Source organism: Hylaeus volcanicus, chromosome 2 (genome assembly GCF_026283585.1).
Source record: "Hylaeus volcanicus isolate JK05 chromosome 2, UHH_iyHylVolc1.0_haploid, whole genome shotgun sequence".
Classification (NCBI taxonomy): Eukaryota; Metazoa; Arthropoda; class Insecta; order Hymenoptera; family Colletidae; genus Hylaeus; species Hylaeus volcanicus.
In genome coordinates this window covers 29,654,743-29,679,272 of record NC_071977.1, presented here as the reverse complement: position 1 = coordinate 29,679,272, position 24,530 = coordinate 29,654,743, and the positions used below count along the sequence as shown (strand labels likewise).

Genomic DNA, 24,530 nt, shown 5'->3' with positions numbered 1-24,530 from the left:
ATTATTCACTCATACCCCATTTCCAATAAATATACACGCGTGTAAAGTTTATTCGTAGTCGTGTATCGGGAAAAGTCGATTTTTCTGGTACCAAGACGTGGTCGCGCATTCCCTACGGGAAGCAAAAATAAAAGGATCGAGAAATTTCAAATGAAGAAAATATCCCGAGAACGCCCATGGTAGTTTGAAAATATTCCACGGGCGTCGTAGCGCTTTCCAGATGAAATCCAGGGTTCGTGCTCGGAAACGTTGAAACAAGAAATCTCAGGGAAATCCGAAGTTACGATAATTCACGATTCCGCTTTGTGCCGCGGCTACGGTGTCAGATTCCGGATGCAATTGTCGCAGTGGTGCGTTATTCCTGCAAGGCTCCCTTAAGCCGAGAGAGCCGAGATCAAAGTAGATGCATACAGGCGGAACCTTAAATTCGTGAGAAGTTCAACATAGGAATGTTTAACGATGTCAAAGGATAGGTGTCGACCTCGTACCGATTCCCTAGGGCAGGATATCTCCGCGCTCGTTCATCCATGCGTCGGACACGACGGTTTAATTGCGAAACGCGAGTTTTCCTCCAACGAAACGCGGCACGGAGAACTGCTTCCTCGTTTCCGGTTGCGAGTTCCCGTGCACGCGCCGCATCCTCGATCCGTGGATGCGTCCGTGGTTTTTCTCGCTGAAAAGTTCGTTATTACGGCGAAACGTGAATTATTTCCGTTTCCATCCGGTTGGTTTCCGTTGTTTCCCGTGACGGGACAGCCACACCTCGCCCCGTCGACGCCGCTCCTGCTGTTCGCGACCATCTTTTTGTCGCGACGCGGTTGGATCTCGCATGGTCGCCGATACGTCTTCGGCTCGATGCGCGACGGAATAGAACCGACTATCGAAAGACGGAAAGAGAAACCGAGGAAGCTCCGGGGGCGAGCATCTATCGGGAAAATAAATTTTCTGGGACGGCGATTTTTCCAGGGGAGGATATGTTTTACTCAACGTCGGAATCTCGATGCGATTCCTTTTTATTTGATTACCGCGGCCGTAATGTCCTTTTGTGAAGTTTACATTTTCCGACGCGTATCCGTATACGACGACCACGTTTCGTTGGCAAACATTGGAAATGGACGGAGAGCTGGCTACGAAAATCGCGAACGATAAGGTGCGGTGAAAATTTCTATCTAAAAACGCGGTAATTTTTAATCGAAACGAAATCTTTGAGTGCGGTCCTGAAATTTTGCGTAGTTATAGTTTTCAACTGTAGAAATCGCGTAAAGCTATTGTCAGAAGTCTAGGTCGGGGCTCAAACGTTGCCAGAAGTCTATAAAGTTGTAAAAAAATTGTTTAAATTTTAACGACAAGGTTGCAGTTCCGGCGAATTCGTTTTCGTGTTATTTATTGCTTACAAAGCCCGGATAACGATTGCCAGAAGACAGAATGGTGGCTAAGTATATGAAAAATGATAATATCGTCGTAAGTTGGTACACCGGAAAAGAATTCTTTAAAATTGAGATAATAAGGTGCGGTTCTGGCAATGTGTTTCTTTTATTATTTATACTATTAGTTAACTACATATGCAATGGCAGAAGGCTAGGGCGAGGGAAATGCATATAAAGAAAACAATAAAAATTATTTTGCCGTATGAGCTCGTGTGCAAAAATTAACTGGCTGCAGCGTTACGGGCTTTGTCGTCTAGTAAGGAGTGTTTTTAGACACAAATTTTCACTGCACCTTATCACTCGTCATTTTCGTACCCAGCTCTTACACTAAAAGCGGACCTAAAGCAACTTACCTGCTGTAACTTTAAACAAAAAGTCGTCGATAACATTTACCTCGCGATCGAGCGACGTAACTTTGTACAGCGACGATTAAAGAGTATCGTTTGTTTTCAGGTGAAGGCGATAGAATTCGCTGGTCGATGGGAAGCGACAGCGTGAAAACCGTTTGGAATGGCGCGTTGAGATTCCTCGTGGGAGTAGATACGAGCACCGTCGTTCTCGTAACGCGAAACCTACGCGAGCGGCCACTCGTCAAGATTTCTGTACCTTCGACCTGGCCACAATGAACACGGGCCCGCCGTTGCACCTGTTGCATTCGGAACAATTTCTTCCGTAAACTCGAAACGGCTGTTCGCTCCAAGTATTCCCGGTGTTCTGTACCGTCGAAATGAAAGGAACGAACGAGGGACAGGAGGTAAAAAACGCGGAGAGGCACGAGTCGCGCGGTCTGGAATGCGATTTAATATAGGACGCACGATGAATCGAGTTTCGCGCGTCAGACCGTGGATACGCGCGGTGTAAGATGAAATGGACAATATAACCTGGAGTTTGGACAGGTGTAATTGCGAGAAACAGCGAGAAAAAGAGTGTACGCGCGAGAGGGGGAGAAGCAAGATGGATAGCACCGTGAACGGAACGGAAACACGGATATGCATACTACCGGAAGACCTGGAGGTTCTGGAGGATCCTCGAACGCCCTCGTTGAGAAGGATCAGTTACGGTATCATCTTACCTGCCATCTGTTGCTTGGGAATCATCGGGAATATCTTAAACTTGGTCGTGCTTACCAGACGCAATATGCGAGGCACGGCGTACATCTACATGAGAGGTGAGTCGAGTCCTCGCAAATCCTGCCACGGAGTGGCTTGGTCATTTACGCAGAATATCGCGCTGCGAGAACGAATTCGCCAGAACTGCACCTTGTCGTTAAAATTGATTTATTATTAAAGTTTATTCGTTCGCGAGGAGAATAGAAAATTGCGTTTCACGGGAACTGGTCCAAGAAATAATATGCAAATGGGGTGTAATTAGCGCCGACAGCGTTCGACGTAAGTTTTGAAAGGAGCGACGCGGAATGGGAGAAGTAAGATCGTTAACGGAGCGCCACGCAATAATATCGAAATAAAGTTATTCCGTGTTTACGTAACGTCGGAATAGCGAGCGCGGTCGCGTTTCGCGTGGCAGAATTCATCTTCGTCACCGAACGAAACGTCCTCGGTCCTTGCGTTTCCCTTGCCCGCGGTATCAAACGTTCGTCGTTATCGGGTGCGTTCTGTCGTTTGCGATCGATAAGGCCCTTTACGCGACGATAAAACGTTGGAGGCATTCGTACCGTACGCGTGCACCGTTTAAAATGTTCTCTCGTTTCCAGCGGTATCTCCCTGTGGCTGAAATCGACGGGACACGCCGAGCAAAAAGGCTCGCGAATTCGGGAAATTTGATTTTCACTTGGTCGGAAACGCGATCGAAAAAAAGCTACCGTCCTCGAAGCAAAGTTGCGTCCCTGCGCCAACGTAGATGGAAACAATTTTTTATCCGGATTCTAAATTTCGCGTGTCGAACAAGGAATTCGCGAAACGTTGAATAAAAGTTACCGTTCGATCGAACGAACGTCGCGTTTTATTGGAATAAAATTGTTCCCGCTTCCGCGTACCAGAATCGAACGTCGAAACTAATTTTACGTTTAAGGTGTATTCGCGCGCCGCAAAAATATGAAATCCCTGCCAAATGGAACAGCGGACTCGCGATTTTGACTCCGTGCCAAAGTATTCGCGACCCGGTCGCGTTCGAATAACTTGTAAACTTTTATTTACCGGCTTATCCGTTAGACGCAGTCCTCGCTCGAATATCGTTACCGAGTTAACACGCGTGTAAGTTCGTCTTATAATCCGAGTTCTCGTAACGTTTAAACTTCCGTATCGATACGCGCGTTTCTCGCGAGTTTCCTCGAAGGAGACAAAACCGAGATCGGTCGACACGGATCTTCGTTCGGTCGGTAACTATCGGAAATGGGTGGAATTGATGACGGTCTTTTATTTTATTTCGAACGTCTACTTTATTCGACGGCTTGGAAGGACGTGTCGACCGTTTAGAGATCGAACGAGAACTGACTAAAAGCTCAGGCCTACGCGAAAGAGAAATTGTAACATCTGCTTAAAAAAAAAGAAAATTCTGCCTGCGCTCTGTTTATTGCCCCGGCCTTTGACGACAAACAGTCAAGGGTCCTCAGACCTAACCCAGACCTGGTGGTGCCAGTCCGATACTTTAACAGACAGAAAGGGCAGTGTGCCTTTCAACGCTGGATTCATTTTTGCTTAACGCGAATGTATATGTATATAATTCAACGGTAACTAATAAAAGATAGTTTATCGAGAATTTTTTCTAGAATGTTCGGCATCTCTGCCGTTGACAGGCGGAGGTGTTAGGGTTTCGGAATTTCCCGGTTATCGCCTACAGGCGAATATTCGATGGTTTCCGCGGCACCCTCGACGTCCACGCTCGTTTCCGGTCAGCCGATGCGAGTACATTAGGGGGAAATTACTCGACAATTCGATTTCGACGTTTTCCTCGTTCCCGTCTCTTTGTTTCGCATGGAGCCGCATTCGCGTCGCTCCGGACGGTATCTCCACGTTCGGATGAATCCGTTGATACCTCGAGGATCGCGAAATGTCCCTAGCGAGCCGTGCCGCCTACGCGCCAATTATAATTGTCTAATGTTTACCTGTGCATCTGTGTGTTCGCGTGCGCGGTGCGTCGTGTAATATTCGGCTGGAATTTTGGACCGCTGAAACACGCTATTACGGAAGGCCCGCGGTGAATCAAATTTGCATTTCGACAGAGATTAATTTATCGCGGATCGTTAATTCCCGTTATATTTACCGAGCGGCGTGCGAGCATTCGCAAATCCGCTTCGGATTACACTCGCTGCGAATTAATTACCGTTCCCGCGCGACGCACGCACTTGCCCGAACCTCGATCGCGGTTTAGAGAGATCTCCTTTTCCCTCGGAAACTCTCTGCTTTTCCCAAAAACAGCTTTTCTCAAAATTCCCACCGTTTTTTTCGCTGACGCATAGTTCGAGACGCGCAACATTCGCCACGTTTATTTACTAAACAAACGGGACGTAAGCACATCGCACTCGTGTTACATACAAGCAATAATTAGTTTGTACAAAGGCGAGGTAGAGCCAAAGACTGCTCTTCAACCTGACCTCAAAGTTATTATATAAACACAAACGAGTACAAACAATTACGGTAAAAGAAGCAAGGTGACGTAAGGAAACGGATCGAGTACAACGAAAATGTAGGAAGGAGAAGTTAAACAAAGTGTTGACGTATAAAGAGCTGGCGGCACGTTCATAAGCGGACAAAGATAGGAGAAGATATAGTAAATTTAATTTTCTATATTTATCGAGCGTAGAGTAAACGCTTGTCTATCTTTTATTTGTTAATCCGTAACGTGTCAATTCCGTATCCGTACCGTATCAATAACGTCACGGAGCGGTGTCGGACGTGTGCGAACATGCCCATTCAAAAACAACAGAAGAATATTTCAAATCACTGACACTGATGGAACATTACGGAACCGAACGGATACGGAACCGACACGTTACGGATATGTGTAAACAGACCTTTATTCGGAGTATTTATCCAGACGAAAAGTTACAGAAAATACGCGCGTTAGCGAACCAGGTTAGAAAATGTTCGTATTACGACGAAATATCCGTCGAATTCGCGCAGCGCTTGCCCTCGAAAAGATTATTCTTTGCAATATATTCAGTTCGTTCCGGCGGACGGAAATGGGGAAAATCACGGTCGGGGAGAAGTACCAATCGGATACGACATTGGTACCCGTAGGAAGCGATCCTTCCCGGACGCGAGAAATCGCATAAAATTTCCGTTTCATTTGATTTTTCCGAGGCGCCGGATTCGCGTATCGTCGCAGATCCCTACGGAGAAGCAGAAGAGGCTGGCGGCGAAATTGAACGAGAAACGGGTTTCGTAAAAGGGAAACCCGTTTGATTTCATTCGCCGCGTCTGTCTCGTACGCGATTCGAAATATATTTTCATCCATCAGCATAGTCGATGGACTATTCGTTAACCGACCGTCCGTCAAATTTCCACGTTGTTATCTTCCCTAAACCACAGCCCCTTTTTCATCGAGCTTCCGCACTTTTTCCTACCTCGAGTCATTTTTCACATTTTGCTCCCCCTTTCTCGCCCTTTGTCAACTTTTTTCCTTCCTCCGTTATCACCTGTCACCGATCTCCCGCCTTCCGTCGTATTTCTCTCTGACCGAGGATCACACCCGCGGCGCGCGCTACATCACGGAGATTCCAAATAACGCGCCCGGAATTCGGCGTTTGATCTTGCGAGGGAAACTCGCAAACTTTGGCGAAACTTTGCAGCTAGGTGGAGCGGACTGAGAATAAGGAATGCGTGTTTCTTTTAGCGGTGTCGACTCGAGTTTAAGCGACGACGAAACTGCCCTCGAAAACTTCGATCCTTGCACTCGCTCTCTTCTCGAAAAAGTCTTTCGCGTTTCGTTCCGCACAGACGAAGTCTCTTAGCGCGTAAATCGGAAATTTCTATACCGAGTTCAGGACGACGGGACCGGGCGTGTTTCGATAATATAAAGCGCGCACGACGCGACGGACAGATCGAATCGTGTTGGATCCGAGACGCAGGGAGAATCGAGAGTCGTTCGCAGATGAGAACGGACATATAAATTGAGGGGATGGTTTCCGCGCGCTCGGCTCTAGGAGTCTATCGATATGCACGATGTACACCGGCAGCGAGAGTGAGGTCGAGAACGTGGATGAGGTCGAACTAAAATGACGTGCCTTTGAGCATGGAAATATCGCGAATCCCAGGATATCGGGGTAGAATTTGTGCGTAAGAAAATGCAATTTGAGACGTGCGCGGACGGTAAGGAAGATCGCACGATACGCGTACAAATGACAAATGGAAACTAAAAGTTGTACGGGAGTAACTTGTACGGCGAATGAACCACGCGATTAGCTCGGGTACAAGAAGTAGTCGAATCGATTTTCGCGCGTTGCTGTTTCAGCGACCGAGAGTTCCCTGCGCGAACAAAGCGCACACGAATCGTTTAGGAATTTGTCTCGTTGGAATAACGGTCTAAAATTCTGCGCGGGAAGACACCGCGAACCAGATTACCAGCCAATTTTCTCTCAAAGACTTTAGCGACTCCCGTAGAAGGCGAAATTGCACAGGCGCGTTTCGCTTCTGTGCGACGAAAGCTAGGACCACGAGTGAAAGATTGTAACGAGTTCCCAGCAGAGTTCGTAATTATATTTCGCTTGGAATTTCCATGGAATCTTAAAAGCATCGCTATTATTTAACAACGGGACGCGCGACGATTGTCGAATACTTCGTCGCTCCCGTTCTTCGCGCTTTTTACACGTTTCTGGAGAATCGTGTAGGAATTTCGGAGGACTCTAAAAATCGAAATTTATTTTAACGTTATAAGACACGGGTAAAGGTGCGGATAGATTAAAGGATTAAAGAAAGCAGCCATTGATGAGGTTCGGAGGAATTCGTGGTAGCCGCATTAACTCAAATTGCAGTAGTCGCATAATCGAATGAAGGGAAGCGCGCAGGGTGCTAGGAATGTGCATTCTCGGCTGTTCTACGACCTTTTCCGTTCGGAATCCCATTACCTTCTTCTGGCGGAACAAAAAAATCCCTCGTCGACGAACTTTCCCACTTGGTATCCGTTCGTCAGTCGGTTCATCGGTTATTGCCTCCGAGTTCGGGGCGTTCCTTGATCCCCGTGGAACATTTACATCGTTGAAACAATGATCGTTTCTTTCGAACGTTGCGTACGCGTTCTTGCGCCTCGAAACTTTTCGAACGAGTACAAAGGCTAAAAAAAAGTATACAGGATGTCCCAAAAATGTTGGGGGTCCTTGAAAGAGGTGGTTCGGGAGGTGATTTGAAACAACTTTTTCCTTTGCACTCGAGACTCTCAGTCACCATTAGGTTTCACGCAGTAAATCTATCAGCAATAATGTTTCTTTAGATTTAATTTCTTTGGAGCTCGAAATGTCAATAAAATGATGGTCGGTGAGGTAAAGGTGACTTTATTCTCGAATCTAAATAGCTTAGAATTCATGGCAATAGAATGCTAAGATACATCTCGAGCTGCTGGCAGATACCAGAAAAAAAGACCTCGAGTGCAAAGGGTTAACAGAAAACCCCGACCAATCACAGCCGACTAGAGCGTAGCCTATTCTACTGCGACTGACTAGCGCGTAGCATACGCGCAGTGATTGCTCGGGGTTTTCTCTTAATATCTCCTTCGATAACTCTCGGACGATATTTTCGCTAAGGAAAAAGTTGTTTCAAATCACCTCCCGAACCACCCCTCTCAAGGTGTTACATTTTTCATACCCTGTATAGGGCTTGGAATAAGGATAAATGGTACCGAAAAATCGATCGTCGATGTCGCGTGCGTCGAAAGCCGTCTGAAGAAGTAGCTCCTCGTGGAGAAGGTCGCGTAATTAGGGGTAGAGTCGAATTTTTCGCGAGTATAGCACAGGCTTAGACGGAACGGCTAAGAAGTTTTGCAGGCGAAACGGTGAGCATTGGAAAACCTTGGATTTACGTCGCGGTTAAATTGCAGGTACCGAAAAATATTACTCGACGGGGACTCGAGGCAGCTCACGGTGGATAGGGTTGGCTTAGCGGTGAGTTACGATAGCCGGGGACACCTTCTTTTAGCCTAGCTTAGGTAAACTTTGAAACGTGTCCGTATAGAACGTCAAAAACTGTTGCGTACGTATGAAATTTATCAGATTTCGTTTGAATCTATTTATACCTTTTCGCGGAGCTCCCGAAATTTAAGCGTACGCTTCGTCCTCGTAAATCTTGCAAGCGAGACCGCTCGTTTCTTGGAATATCGTTCACTTGTTGAACCGTAAGGACAGACGCGGAACAACTCGATTCGTTCGTTGGCCGCTAAAAACGGTCCTCCTCGAGTCGTCGACACGAGAGATCTACGCGTAACACTTTCGCGAAAACGGGTTAACGAGTAAATCAATTAGGGGCCGGCGATCAGCACGAGTGGATGACCGAGCCAGACGCATATTCCCGAACGAGGGGTTCGAGTGCCAACGATCCAAGTATCGTGATTCATCCATTCTACCCTTCCCTCTCGCGTATCGTCGAGAAATTGAAATTGATGCGTCGAACCTTCCCCGTGTCTCCGAAACTTTGTCCTCAAAAACGACTCCGCGAGCTCGATGGTCGCTTTATGCCTTTCTTTTTTCTCTAAAAACGAAAGTATGGAAACGTAACGGGGCAATCGATCGAGCTGTACCGTCTTCTCCTAATCGCGAGTTCGGAAAGCAGAAAAGACAGTCCCGATTCGGCATCGAATAACTCGGCCCGAAATATCGTCGACCCGTTCTACTGGAAATCTTTCCGCCTCCGCGAAGTCTCGCGAGGCGCGTCAACACGCGACGTCCTTCGGGACCGTAAGGTACACTGGTCGAGTAAAAAGTGTTTTGATAACTAACTTTAGAAATATAGCCGTCGCGGTCGCGAGCTTTCCAAGACGAACAATGTGTGCACAGGGTAGGTAAGAAAACACCTTCGCGCACTCGAGATCGGGTAAAATTAAAGGGATGTATACAGGGTGAGGCACGTAACTGGAACCACTTCCATAACTGGGTAAGTAATGGCTTCAGCGAAAATTGGTTCGAACGAATGGTATCGGTCTTTTCGCTGGCGGACGCCTAAAGGACGCGCGAAGATCAAATCCGTTTCTTTAAACGGATATACTTGGTATTAAATACATTGATCGATCCGGCATGTCGCCTCTTGTAAAAAAAAAGTATCAACCAATTTACGCAAAAAGACGGGACTTTGAGAGACGTTTCGATCTAAATTATACGAAACGTTATAATCGCTGGGTTTAATTAGTTCGCTTATGTAGTTTTGGAATAACGAATTTAACGACCTCGCGACAAACAATTTTGCCGCGTTATGGTCGCGATCGGGACGCGTCAATTTTTTCGTTCGCCGTACCGGGGAGAAATTTATAGTGGAATTAGTTCATACATCACCGGAAGCACCGTGACAGGATCCATCGGTCACATCGATCGCGATTCTTCGACGTTGGAACAGATGTCGTTGCTCGCTTTTCGAACGGTCCGCGTCTCCCTCGAAAAGTAGCGTTTAAAACCCTTTCACGTTCGAGGAAAGTGGATATCCCGTAAGACACGGAGAAATTCTCTTGTCTTTGCCTCGACGAGGTCCAAAAATGAATACGCCGGAAGGAACGTGGCTGGAATTGTTGGAAGGGTCCACGCTATCTTAAGAGGATACGGAGGATGTTCATTTAGGGCGTTACGCGGAATTTGCATGACGTCGGGAAGGAAGAGTGCGAGAAGCAGAAGTTGAGGTAGAAGCTCGTCAGCGAGGAGGCGGGGGACGGGGTTGCGTTTCGCTCCACGGCTAAGCAGATACAGTGGCCCCGATCTTAAGCTTCGTTCTCGGTATTTTCCGTTCGCGGTACATCCGAACCAATCTTCCGTTCCTCCCTTACTTTCCTTTTCGTCGGATCTTTCCCGGGATTTCCTTTTCCGCGATTCGCTGATCATCGAAACGATCGAGTTTCGCGTCGAGGCGGACCGATAAAGCATGGATACAAAATAACCTGGCGTCGATCGCGTAAGTTTTCCGTCGCGAGAGTGTTAATAACGTCGATCGCTCGAGGTGAACGTGCAACGAATCGCTCGAGATATATTTCGATTAAGAACGCACCTTTTTAAAATCGTTGCACGTCTTTGAATTACGACCGTAAAGAAATGAGATTTCTCGCGCGCTGCCAGCTCGTAATACGATCGTTACGTAAATATTTGCGGCGATGGTTAATTTTCTTCGACGAAAAGGTGAAGGATAGAAACACAATGAAGATACCTCGCTGTAAATTTCTCGAAACAGTTCGTATCGAAAATGATAGAGGCGGGGAACGAACGGGTTCGATGGTACGGGTAATTCGCCGGCTCTTGAAATTCGATTCGTCTCGAGCGCTCGTTTCTGTCGAAGAAAAGAACCGTGAAACGAACTAGGTACGCGCGAATACGCGGAGTTGGATTAACGAGATATTGACCCGTTTAATATCTCGGTTCGTTTGTCACGGCTTACATCGCCGACTACCCCCGATACCCTCCGCTGTTCTCGGCGCGTGCGTGTTTTTACTCGAGAAAAAGAGGAAGGTTCTCCTGGCTAAGAAGAATTTCTCGAATGAGCTGGCAACGGTTACGGGAACTTTACCGTCCATTTCCGTTCGATTCCGTTCGTGGAACGAAGTACATATTGGAGCATCAGGATTCATACGGGATCCAAATGCTTTTAATAAAACGTAACTGTATCCTTTGCTTTCTTTGCTCTCTGCCAGACCGAGTCCATTCATGGGAATGGATACACAGAGGGGAGCGACAAATGTCTCCGGTGTTTATGGTCGTGCAAGCGGTAGTTGGCGAATCGTAGGCCGTTCAGAGCCTAATAAATGAATAGTGTTCGTTTTCTCTTCCTGAAAGAGAAAGTTTTTCGTTTACAAGAACCATTGCTGCGGGTATGGGTTTCCTTGCTAGACACGAGTCAAAAGGGTACAGCTGTGTTCCATCTTGACTCGTTTAGACAAAGTATGGGACCGATAGGGTCTATGGTTACGTGACGAATTTTTTCGTTACTAACCTCGTTCGAGCAGCTGTTCATTCGAGCTGCTTCTTTCGTGCAGAACAGACGTGCCCTTCCCAGTGTTTCAAATAAAGTTTTTAAAGACAACTGTAAAAGAAAAGTTTAGCTCGTTCATTCCACCGCCTGTATTTCCAATAAATAGAAAACAAAAATTCAGATCGTCCTTCTTTATCACGGAGGAATTTGTCTTTTTACTCCAACCAAACCCTGAGAGAAATTTTATTCCGTTATGTTTGCCTTTCCGACAAGTTTGTCGCGCTCTGAACGCTTCTCTCGCGACTATTCCAAGCAGCGGCTCGTAAGGGAGGCAGTTTCCATCGACTTCCCAAAGTTCCCGATGCACGATCGTTAACGATACGAATCGTTTCTCGTTGAACGCGATAAATCTCGCGTTTGCGGAGCGTGCAGTCGCTTTAAAGCTTCGGAAACTCGCGCCCGAGCTGGCTACGTTCGATCAAAAGGTCCATTTTCGCGTTCGCGGATGAACGCGTTTCTAACGAAGAAGAATCTCCACTCGGCTCGGGAGGGAACAGCATCGCGCCGTCCTGTCCTCGTAGCGACGTCTTACAAATCGCGTTGTCTCGACGGATTTAATTTACGGAAGTCCCGTGGAAAGGGCCGAGGCGATCCTCGTTCCACAGGAATTTCGTTGAAACTCGCCGCGAGACCGTGGCGACGATATCGCGGTCTGCGCGTTTCGTTCTTGCCATCAACGAAACCGACCTTCTTCTCGATGCGGTGCGCTACAAAATTACAATTCGAGGCTTTGCATCACGATAAATATCCTGGTCAACCAAGTAGTCGTTACGAAGTAGTTTATTCGAGATCGGAGCGAAGCGAAGCGATGGACGCTTCGAAAAAATTTCATTTTGCCCTCGGCAAGCTTCGAAGCGTCCACTACACTTGTTACGTTAAGTTTGTCAAGCTGCCTTATGGCGCTATATCGCATCCCAACTTTCGGTTCCCGTTATACACGTTCGCAGCCATTACCTCGCTATTACTCGCGACGAAAGATTGTTCGAACGATCTTCGGATTTAGATTAGCAGCACCTGCGAAATGAAAATTATTAACGCCACCGGGTAGCCACCTTCGTACTGTGCAAGTTTGTTTCAGCAAAAATTTCGGTGAAACTTAGTTTCGAAGATATCTGAGGTGGTGACGAAGTACATATTGGAGCATCAGGATTCATACGGGACCCAAATGCTTTTAATCAAATGTAACTGTATCCTTTGCTTTCTTTGCTCTTCGCCAGACCGAGTCCATTCATGGGAATGGATACAGGGTATCCCAAAAATGTTGTGACACCTTGAAAGGGGTGGTTCGGGAGATGATTTGAAAGAACTTTTTTCCTGCGAAAATGTTGTCCTAGGATTATTGAAGGAGATATTAACAGAAAAGTCCGACTAATCAGAGTGCGCGTATAGTACGCGCTAGTCAGCCGCAGTAGAATAAGGTACGCGCTAGTCAGCCGCAGTAGAATAAGGTACGCGCTAGTCAGCCGCAGTAGCATAATCTACACGGTACACAGCCGCGCTCTGATTAGTCGGGGTTTTCTGTTAATATTATATCTCCTTAACGAAGCCTCGGACATTTTCGTTAAGGAAAAAGTTGTTTCAAATCACCTCCCGAACCACCCCTTTCAAAGATCTCCAACATTTTTGGGAGACCCTGTAGAGCGAGAGTCAGAGGTCACGAGGCATTAAACGTCCCTACTGAAAACGAAGAGGTTAAGTAGGAAACTCTTTGTATATATCGAGGTCAATCTTCGTCCCGACGCGATACGACCATTAAATTTATCTAGACACCGCTACGTGGACGGCGATCCTCCGTCAATTGTACGTCCATAGAATGCTATAGCGACAGCCATAACGAAAATAAACGTCACGGTCGAAACGTAGGTCACGAAAGACGCCACAGCCACATTCCCCAAAACTTCAAATAAATATTTCCAGCCTTCCCGTTAACAATTATCGAGTGTTCCCTATTTATAACCGCGTTGCCACATTCGACAAAATTTGAAATAAATATTTCCAGCCTTCCTGTTAACGATTATCAAGTGTCCCCCGTTTTTATAACCGCGTTGCTATCGCCGTCTAATGCATCCTCGTCGTCGACATAATAGGTCGAAGAAAGAAACCGGGGCACAACCTCGGAGCGCTTACTCAACGCGGAAACTCGTAACAAGTCGCGCGATAGAAACGAGCGCCCGGTTGGCGCGGTAATAAACCATTCCGCGTTAATATCGCGGGTAACGAATACAAGTGGATGACAAATTGATCCCGGGACGCCGTGGACTTTCGATCAAACGAAGCGGCGGCGGTAAACTCGCGCGCCCGAGAGACCACGGTCTGCAGCTGCGTGGAGATTTTTGCAGACGGTCCGAGATCTACTGGACGCTCGCCGCTATTTTCTCGACTCGGAATCGTCTCAGTTTTTGACAAGTGGCAGCTTCGAACGATGGATAGCGCCGCGAGGCGGTCAAAACGATACGATAAGGATAACCTCTCGCCAAAGGAGCTGCTTTTGCTCGCGATACGGTCCGCGTGCAACCATTTATCAGCGACGGACTCGTGAGATAGGGGAAGCGCGGTTAAATCACCCTCTAAGTATCCCCCGAGGGACTTCTGTCTTTGCGGATAAAGTGTTTGTTAAATGCAATTACGTAGGCTATAAATCAAAAGTTTATTCGTTAGGTTCGCGCGTTGATAACCGAGAGGAAACAAAAACCGGCCAACTTTTTCAATTAATCGAATGTTCTTGTAGGTATATTTCCTCGCGACGCGAGTCCATTATACTTCTCGCGAGTTTTCTTCAGCCTGTTGTTTCGTCTCGCGTTGTCTCCTCAAGGGGCTGAGCAGCGATCGTAAACGTTCGCGTAATCGCGAGAGAAACGAGCTCCATCTACCCCTCCGTCCGCTCGTGGCTTGCGCGAGAACTGCAAATAACGCGAAAGACGATGGGATTTGGAAACGATAGTCTCCGAGACTCGAAATTCCATGGAAAAGCGTAGAGAACGGGAATAAAGTTTTCGTTGAATCTTTAAACTAGACTCGAGCGCGTTTATAGATGGGAAATGCGGAAGCACGAGCATCCACCGAAAGAATTGCAAACGCGCTTAAAATTAATTAGCGCGCAAAAGGCCAGCGTGAAAACGCGGGAACGAAACGCGGATCGTTACGTGACTCGTCTGGCGTGGGGATGCGACGCGTTTTAAAAACGTCGCGGAAACGCGGAACGTGTTCGCGACGCGGAGGAATTAATTCGCGCGTGTTCTCGAACTCTGGGGAAATAACGCGTCACGACGACGTCGCGCATATCGCGAAATCCTCGCCAATCGAGGAATCCGTCCTCGACCGATTAGGATGCACCGACATCACCGATGATCGCCCCTGATCTATCTTCTCGTCGAGGCATCGTTCCCTTATTTAGTTCGTGTTGTACATTTATAATGCTTTTGCGCAAGGAGCGATGCAAACGAGCAACAATCGTACATAGGGTACATTCGATCGCATTTTTGCGTATCTCTGCTACGCGTAGGAATCACGGGTTAATCAAACGCTCGCAGGAAAGATATCGGTCGGTTGTTCTCTAGTGGCGTCTCCGCAAGATAAAGCTCGCGACGTTCGTTCCAGTAATATAAGAATTGATCTCCTCGATAGAAGTCGAGTACAATTTGTGGCTGGGAGTAAAAATAGAAGTTAAGTCGAGTCGGAGTTCCATTCAGGTATCCCTCGTTAGAAAAGTATAAAAATCGATCCAATAAGGAGAGACAGTCGGCGACAATTGCAACGAACGAGGATAATAAAAGACGCATCGCGGATAAGAATGGCCGACGACGATCGGGCGGGCATCGTAATTTATACCTAACGCGTAATTTCGTCTTAATGGAGCTAGCAAAATGAGATCGAGATCAAACTTTTACGAGTAATTGGATGTGGCGCGCGTAGCCAACCTTGGCGAGCCAACGATGCATCGAATTGCCAGCGAAAGATTCTCGATTCACCCCCGTTTTAAGATGAATCGCCTAACTCGGATCCGCTTTGCGATTTTTAAACGAGGATTGCTTCGGAACAAAATATCGAATTGCGCGATTGCAGTTAAAGTTCGCTGTTTAATCAACTAGTTGATCATGTTACTTTTAGTAGTTTAAAAAAATGTTTCCGGTGTAAGAAATGCATGGCAGAAAATACAGAGAAACTACCCAAGGTAATTCTGGTGAAGGTTTCGTATGTCGTAATGTTTATACGATTGATTTGTTGCTTTTCATGTTTGCCATAACATCAAATCACGATAAATGAAAATATTTCAAAAAGGCGGTAAAAGAATATCGTGACGCCATCTCCCAGCAAGACACCCAAGTTTGTCGTGGAATAGTTTCGGGCTTTCAACTCTAGATGGTGCAAACCTGTATCGATTTATCGGCGTTTATATATTTCGCTTAATTTTGCAAATAAACGTAACTGTACACTATGGCGAGTATAGAAAGCAATAAATTAATCTTAGAAACGTTAGTTTCGTTGATCGGAACTTGAAATAAATTGTTCTGTCGGTAAATCGAGTTAAATGGCGCTATCTGACGGGAAAAGTAGGAACTAATCGAGGACAAACTTGGGCGTCTTCCCGGTGGTGCGCTGTACGGAGGTCGGAATTTTAGTTCCAACTATTCACCGCGAGATGGCGATATCGATTCTTGCCCCGTGAGCGCGCGTAGATCGCGGCAAATATGAATTTAATTACGTGATCGATAGAACTAATCCCTTCCAACATGCTTTTTTACACCCCTAAATATTATAAAGCATCGACCTAGGAAGGAAAATCCTTGCCATAGAAATAAATGGCACCTCGTAAATGCTACAATATACTCGAAACAAAAACATTTCGAGCTAGTACACGATTTTTCTTCCTCTCGCGCGTATCCGTTTAATTTTCTTGCTTGAAACACGAATACGCGTAGCAAGAAAGGTGTAATTATCCTGTCGCGAGCATCTCGGACGCTCCACTGTTTGATAATTAACAAAGTTTGCCCAAGTTTTTTTTATCGCGGCAGAGAAAATATCCTATCCGGGTCGTAAGGGAATATTTAAAAGATCAAGTAGCCATATACACGCCGCGATACCTTGGCTCGCGAACAGGAATTAACTTTGTTATCGTTTGGTTGCAGGATACTCGGCTGCGGCTCTTCTCGCGATTTTCTTCTGCATACCGTTCGCTCTGAGAGTTCTTATTCACAAAGAGACGGGACGGTGGAGCAATTGGATTCAGGCCTTTTACCATACTCATCTCGAACTGTTTCTCGGGAACGGTTGCTTGGGTATGAATTTTCTTGATCGTTTCGTGGCATCGACCTGACCAGCTGCTTGAAGTTACTTTAATTCCGTGTCGCGTGCGTCGTGTCCTTCTCGCGAGGGACCGCGCCGAACCGTTGATCGCCGATTTGAATCGAACTCGGCGGACTCCCGGATACAGGTGAAAGTATCGGACGCGAACGTCGTCCGAATGGTATTCGGTGAATACTTTGCTCCCGTTTCGCGAATCCGTCGAGTTCGATTAAGGAGGTATCCTGAAATAGGAGGTCTGCAAAAAGCAGTTTTTCATGAATTTTTTTAGGATGGAAAAAAATAATTAATTCTATCGAACTTTTTATCCTATTTTCATCCTTTTTATCCTATACCTATATCCTAGTTACATATATACATACGTACATATATTTATATCCTATTATACTTTTTATCCTATCCTAGAAGAAAAAATGTATGAAAATGAAAATTTCTTTCAGTGTTTTTGTGTCAAACCAAAATTACGACCTACATCTTTCCCGCCGATAGAAGGTTTTAATTTCGAGGTGCCCTACAAATTGTGCGTCACAGTCGACTCGATTTGAATATTTCTTGTTGAAAAAATGTCTACGGACTACTCAGATATCTATGAAAATAGGATAAAAAGTTCGATGGAATTAATTATTTCTTTCCATCCTAAAAGAATTCGCGAAAAACCGCATTTCTTAGACCTCCTAATTCAGGATACCCCGTCAAAATCAGCGGTGAACGTTTCGGCGCTGGTCCCTCGTTAGTTATCCTTTAATTACCTCTCCATGGCTTATTTCTTTCACGTGTTCCTTCGTCTTTGTTTCAGTCCGTAAGAGTTTATTAAGCCACAAGTACGTTTTAACGGTAAATGTATTACAGTTACATACAGACATTAAATAAAACAGCTGAGCGGCCTTTTCTTTTGCGGTTGAGTGAAAAAATCGATCGCCTTTATAGGGGTCGGAGTGATGATGCTGCTGGCGTTGACGGTGGAACGTTACGTTAGCGTTTGCCATCCCGGTCAACACACTCGGCCGCTCTGCGGTCCGCCTCACCTAACGGTGGTCCTCATCCCTCTGGCAACGTTTCTCGTATATCTGCCGAGTGCGTTTCGGGCGGAAGTCGCGACTTGCCTCCTCGCACCCGGTGGCTCTGTCATATATCAGAAGAGGGAGAACCAGTCGTTTCTCGACTCGTTGTTCTATCAAGTAAACCACAATTATTAGCCTCGCTCCGACTCTATACTTCGCCTCTATCGCGCCCTCACTTCTGCAAAACGCTATCGATCGGAACTTTTTGCTCGCGAATTAACCGCCGAAACTTTCGATCCTCACCAGACTATTTCCACAGGTGTACAAGGTGGCCCTGGAAATAGTTTTCAAAGTGGCGCCAACGATCCTCCTGGCCGGCTTCAATCTGCGTATAATGATAGTGTACAGGAGGTCCTGCGATCGTCGCCGCCGGATGACGCTGTCCAGGACCGTCAGCACCGACGAAGACCCGAGAACCTACGCCGAGGAACGAAGGCTCGTTCTTCTTTTGAGCAGCACCAGCATCCTGTTTCTCGTTTGCGTCAGTCCGATGGTGATCCTAAACGTCACTCTCAGAGAGAGCATTCTCAGTCACTATCCTTACCAGGTAAGGAGTTCGAGGACTCGAGGTATCTTTTCATTCTTCGACACGTTCCATAAACGATGTACGAATATTCCCGCGTCAGGTATTTCGCGCGCTGGCCAATCTGCTGGAGGTGATCAATTACTCGATCACGTTCTACATCTACTGCCTGTTCTCGGAGGATTTCCGAAGCACCCTGCTCCGTACTCTTCAGTGGCCCTGGGGAAACAGCAGCCAAAGCGGAAGAGGTCTACCCATGAATCGTTCTCCTCTACCGAGGCCAACGACCACGACAACCACCACGCCACCGACAACCGCCCTCGCGACTCCTGGCCATTTTGCGCGCGCCAGTGTCTAGCTCGCTGTCTTTCCTTCCTGTCGAGCCGGACTCCCTCGAAAGAGGCTCCCTACCCTCGAAAAATCTCTCTGTAAATGTGTCCGTCGATGTAAATTCGAATTTCATGCGAATCGTTCGGTGTCCCGTGTTCTGAAACTATTTTCGTAGACTATACCTGATTTCTATCGCGATGACCATCCAGGTCACCCTCGCGATTCGTTCGAGAAAGGTTAATCGTTCGATTCCGCCAGAGTTTTACGCTTCGTGTCAATCATAGAAGTATCGAGATAACTTTTAAGAACTTCTTCAGGACCCTGTAACATAAAATTAAGATTAAAACTTGGTATGCTTAACCTTTCTCTGACAAATATACAAGTAAACACACGGCGAAAGAGACGAATGCGTTATTTTTCAACAAAGTTTACATCTACTCGTCTGAATTTTTAACAGGAACTACCCCGTTCGTTTCGATAGACAGTACGCACGCTCGGATTTTACGATTTCACCTGGACACGGTTGCAATCAAGTTACCGCTAATTCGCGTTTCGTATCGATATCGAATATATCGCGTCGATCAACGATGGAATCGGCATCGTCGAAGCCACAGTTACCGGCACGATCGACGTTCCGCGCCCGATACTTTTGTTTCCGTCGCGAACCGATTCTCTCTCGTTAGCCTTTTGTCTTGACTTTGTCGCTCGTATCGGTTCGTAAATACACGTTCTGGTAGAAGCGCGCGAAGATGTAGCAGACGATCGCGTCAAAGGGTTCCGGCACCAAGCGCCCGCGTCGATTTTAATCGACGAGGGGAAATTCAGGTCGGCGAAGCAACCGTGAACACTTTGCCTGGTAAATTTCAGTATTTCCTCCGGACGTGTTTTAACGACCACGCGATAGCGTAACGCGATATTGGATACGGTGCTAGACGGTACACGATCGGTAGGTAAATATTGGCGCGTTCCGCGTATCCGGCGACAACATTTGGCGAACGTACCTCGCGATATTGGGGAACGAGGCTCGTTCGACGGAAACGTTCCGTCCAGGACACCCGTTCGTTTCGCGAAATGCGACCACAGATGGCCGAAATTCTCGACTAGACGCAAATTTCGTGTAACGAATACAGAGTGGATATTTAACGCAAAACATGAATTTTTCTCACGAGTTTCCCGAATAGACGAGATTAGGACATTGAGTTTAGTCAGGGGTGGTTCGATTAGAAGCACGAACGGATGAATTATACTTCGTTTCGAGCTCGGAAATGTTTATTCGGCTTTTTCGTCTCGGAAACAAAACCAGGCCAATCCAAAAGCACCGCGAGCAAAGAGGAACCTCTCGACAACTCTTATTCGCATTCCAAAGCTCGTAGAAGAGTCGAGGCACGGTGGATTTAGCGCGCCAAGCTCCTCTGCTAATCTGTGAATCGAGGTTGATGGATTGGCTTCGATCCACGTGCGTAATGGTTCGGAATCCGCGATGCTCCTTCGACGCAAATTTTTTTTTCTTCTCAAACTAATTCCACCGTCGTCCAATTTTTGTTTGGCCGTTAGCGTTTCACCGATAAATATCGACGAAATCATTGTATCGGCGAGGAACTAAGCAAAATCGTGGAATATAAGTATCATTATAAATATTTTCCGGAATACCTCGATACAACGCCGATATCAAATTGAAATTTTCAATGAAATTGTTCGCGAACTGGTGTACATATTTCACTGGCAGCATACTTTTCGTGCCTTCGCGAATCTTCGGGAGGACAACGGAACTCGGAGAAGTTCGAATCACCATATCGTCGGGGCCTCTGCGTATTCCGTGCGAGAGCTCGGCGTCTTTTCCTTGACTCCCGTTTGCGTTTCGAGCTAGCCTCGTCAACCTCGATCCGCCGAAACTGTCCGAGCGCGTATTCCAAGCTGCGCACCACCTGTCGAGTCGAAACGAACGTGTTTTTCCTTCGTTTGCTCCCCTGTGTCGGGCCATTCCGTCGACAATGGCACTTTCGTTCAAAGGTTTAAAAAAAAAAAAGGTAAACGTTTTCTGGTAAATATAACAAACCACGATACGTAGGAAAAGAACTTTGGACCGGAAACATTTTGTTGTTTCATCTCGAAAATTCCGCTCCGCCGTGTTCGATATTCTCGTTTTCGGCATGGTTTCGTTCGCGAAACATCAGGATCCCTTGGAAATCGAAACGATCCGGACGCGGATCCGCGCGTAAATATGATTAATTGGACACGGAATGACCCGATAGGTTTGCGGGATGCTCGGAAGCATCGATAATGCTCGTCGAGGTTGAAAGGTGGGCGAGGTACTTTATTTTCTGTATGCGATACGGTTGGTAATTGGATATATGCGCGCAAAGCGTGTTCACGGGGAAATCCCGGAAACGAGATAGATTCTTGTAATTACGGTAATTGCGGTTTGAAAGGAAACGTTCGTTCGCTCTGCGCAGACACGTACGAAACGCGAGGCGCAACGAACAGCTACGCGTCGTAGGCTACTGTCGTTCGTGTACAAATGTATTCGTGATGTAGGGGAACGGATTTAATAAAAAAACATTTACCAAACTCCTCCCCCTCCCCCTCCCCTAATGCTAAGACTACGTTTCATCTTTGCACTCGAGAGACTTTGGTTTTTCTCTGAAATAAATCGAAGCGAGTCCAACCATCGGATTATTTATTCGGGACGAAATTGAAATTTCTGTTTCAGCTTGACTCGTAGCACCCTCGTTCATTTTTTCTCGATGATACACCCGATGATTTTCAGGCAGACCTCTTGGTCGCCTACGCGATAACTAACGCGATAACTAAGTTTTAACCAACTTAACACGTTGGTCGCCACGTCACCCAGAAATAGGTGACAGGACTTTCCATTAAGAGACTAAAAATATTAATTTCAATAGGTGAGACAACGATGAAGATGAATCTGGACAGGATTCGTGAATTCGACGAAGTTAAAAAATTAAATACTGCGACGGATATTAAATTATCCGATGTTCGATTGCGTGGAGACAACATTTTAACTTTATAGAAATTTTAACGAGTCTTAGCTCGGCAGCCAACGTGTTAAAAGAATTGCAGCCGAGTTTGTTATCGGAATCGAGCAAATCGCAGGGGAGACGGTCGCGAAATTCGTCCAGCGAAGCTTCATTTCGCAGCTCGAGGCGTAAATAGCAGGTATCACATTTTCGAAACGACAACGTGGGCTTGTCTGCGCGGAGCAGACGAGCCGAGCGTGATATTCCAGGGTTTTATGCGGGCAGACTTGTTCGCGGATCCTGAAACGTCCTCCGAGTGGCGTGTGGACGCGAACAAAGATAAGACGCCCCCGTAGTTTCAACGGTAATTAGGAGAGGCTGCCAGGCCTCGCGAAGAAAATCGTCCACGGGAGCTCGCCGCTCATTCAACGAACGCGAAACAGTTGCTTCTCCGAGGACAAAAGTCTTTCGAACGAGTCTGGAGATAAAAACGTAGATTTGCCTCCGGCTTCGATCATTGAATGTTTTTTAATTTCTTTAAATCGTAACACGGATATTTTTCAACTCCTTTTCTGTCATATCGATCCGTCAACGTCTGCTCGTCGCCGAATGAAATTTTAAAGTGGGAATCGAGTTTTCGATATTTTTAGACGACGTCTTGAAAGGAGGACAAACGACTCGAGTCACCCCTAGACCGATAATTTAATAGATCGGTTTGCAACGAGAGGAATTCTTGGCAGCCGCGGGGAGGAAGAGCGTGGACTTTCATTCGCGTTTTCATTTGGAGCGGAACGTCAAATTCGAGTAGGCGAAAGGCAAGAGAAGCAATCGATGACGCGATGCATCGTGCCGAAAATTTTTGGGCGACGCGGTACGGGGGATAATAGTAGACAGGGTCATCTATGGTGGGGGTCGGTCTTTGGGTGGGCGTTGCTGGGTCGATACAGGGTGGCTTCGCCGTCGGTCGCGAGGAAAGCACCACCGAGCTAAACGAATACTTGCTCTATCTCTTGCTACCCTCCTCGAGGTTGACCTTTCGTACGCACGGAATTTCCTTCTGGTAAGGGCTCCTTCTTCTCTCGCCACCTCGTTTCAACGATCGATGCGTTGTCTATCGCGGACCCTAATCGACTCGAGGTGGCCTTATCGACCGCCAGTTAACCGTAGAACCGATCGGGCACGTGGACGCTTCGTTCTAATTTTCGAAAAGAATTCAATTCTCGCGTATCGGGACCGTTTACTCGCGTTCACGATTATCGAAAAATCGCGAGTGAATTTTCCGATGAAAACTGGTTCGAAATATGCACCCATGGAAATATCGCTCGTAAAGCTATTTACGTTCCGACCGATAACGAACGGCTTTTCCACGCACGATCTACGAGAAAAGTTTTCGTTTAAAACAAAATTAAAGCCGACGTTTTATAACGAAAACTCGTTGCGCCGGCAGTATTTACCTATGCCATATCGCCCTGTCTTCCGTTCGATACGTTACGTAAAGCAATCCCGCTATCACTCCGTCAGGGATCGGGATGAACATTTGTTTAACACCGATTTACCTTGACGGAAGTGTGCAACTGAAAATTCGCGATGTTCGTCGGAACAACGCTGAGGTTACCTTTAAATTTCGCGATAAAGGTTAGCCATCGAGAAGAATCTCGTTTTTTACACGCGTTCCGTGTGTTCGGTCGGATTCGGATTTGGTTTTCTGTCTGATGCGCTCGATTCAAATTACATCTGATTAAACTTTGTCGATTAAACTTCGAGTGTTATCCCAGCGAATAAACGCAAAGCTGCTTAACGTTAGCTCGTCGATGCTCAGAAACGGCCCGTAACTTAGCGAACTTATCCAAAGACGACTGATACGCACGGTGGATAATTAGTTTCGGCGACCGCTGCTTTTTATTTATTAGTTCAACAAGGGAGAACTCCCTTTGGCGCGTCGTTAAAGTTCTACAGACGAAAATCGCCACCAGGATATCTGTATATACGGTAAATTGGATCCGGAATCCGAGCACGTAATTACGGACGACAATGCCTCGCCTCGACTCGATTTTAATAAGAATCTTTACGACGTAAAAAAACTGCAGGAAAATTCACGCTCGAGAGCATTTTCGTCGCATTCGTCTTGTTTACGGTATTGCGCGAGGAACATTATCCTGGGTTCGTCGAAGCAGGTTAAGTATAAGCACGTATTCGGCGGTAGTAATGTTTCGTACGTGCGAAATTGGCGGCCGTGTAAATTGCTCGCCGGTCGTGTTCGCGGATAACAAGCCCATCTGCTCGATTCTAACGAAGTCATTTTCGACCTCGTCGATGTTGAAAATCTGACGCGTTGCCTCGTCGATAAATCGAACGATCAACATTTTTTTCATCACTTTTTAGCGTACCATCGAATTCGATATCTGAAATATTTGGCCGTTCTACGTACCGTTTCCGTTCCCTTTAATCCCTTTGCACGCACGTTTCTAGGTTTCTACATTTTCTTGTTTATCATACACGACGCGTTGTTGTCTCGTCGATAAATCGAAGGATCAAAATTTCTTTAATCACTTTTTAGCGTACCATCGAATTCGATATGTGAAATATTTGGCCGCTCTACGTACCGTTTCCGTTTCCTCTAATCCCTTTCTACGCATGTTTCTAGGTTTCTACATTTTCTTGTTTATCATACATGACGCGTTGTTGTCTCGTCGATAAATCGAAGGATCAAAATTTCTTTAATCACTTTTTAGCGTACCATCGAATTCGATTTCTGAAATATTTGGCCGTTCTACGTACCGTTTCCGTTCCCTTTAATCCCTTTG

At 46.5% G+C, this 24,530-nt stretch overlaps 1 protein-coding gene across 1 annotated transcript in view; it reads left to right on the top strand.

Moving 5' to 3' along the window:
• Positions 1 to 19,288, top strand: part of LOC128872358 (probable G-protein coupled receptor B0563.6) — a 29,603-nt gene extending 10,315 nt beyond the window's left edge. Inside the window, exons 2-6 of the mRNA XM_054114965.1 lie at positions 1,881 to 2,595; positions 16,660 to 16,809; positions 17,762 to 18,012; positions 18,155 to 18,442; positions 18,522 to 19,288. Coding sequence (XP_053970940.1) covers positions 2,295 to 2,595; positions 16,660 to 16,809; positions 17,762 to 18,012; positions 18,155 to 18,442; positions 18,522 to 18,776 — 1,245 coding nt within the window. The 5' untranslated portion in view covers positions 1,881 to 2,294 and the 3' untranslated portion in view covers positions 18,777 to 19,288. The remainder of the gene's footprint in view (positions 1 to 1,880; positions 2,596 to 16,659; positions 16,810 to 17,761; positions 18,013 to 18,154; positions 18,443 to 18,521) is intronic.
• Positions 19,289 to 24,530: the final 5,242 nt, after the last annotated feature.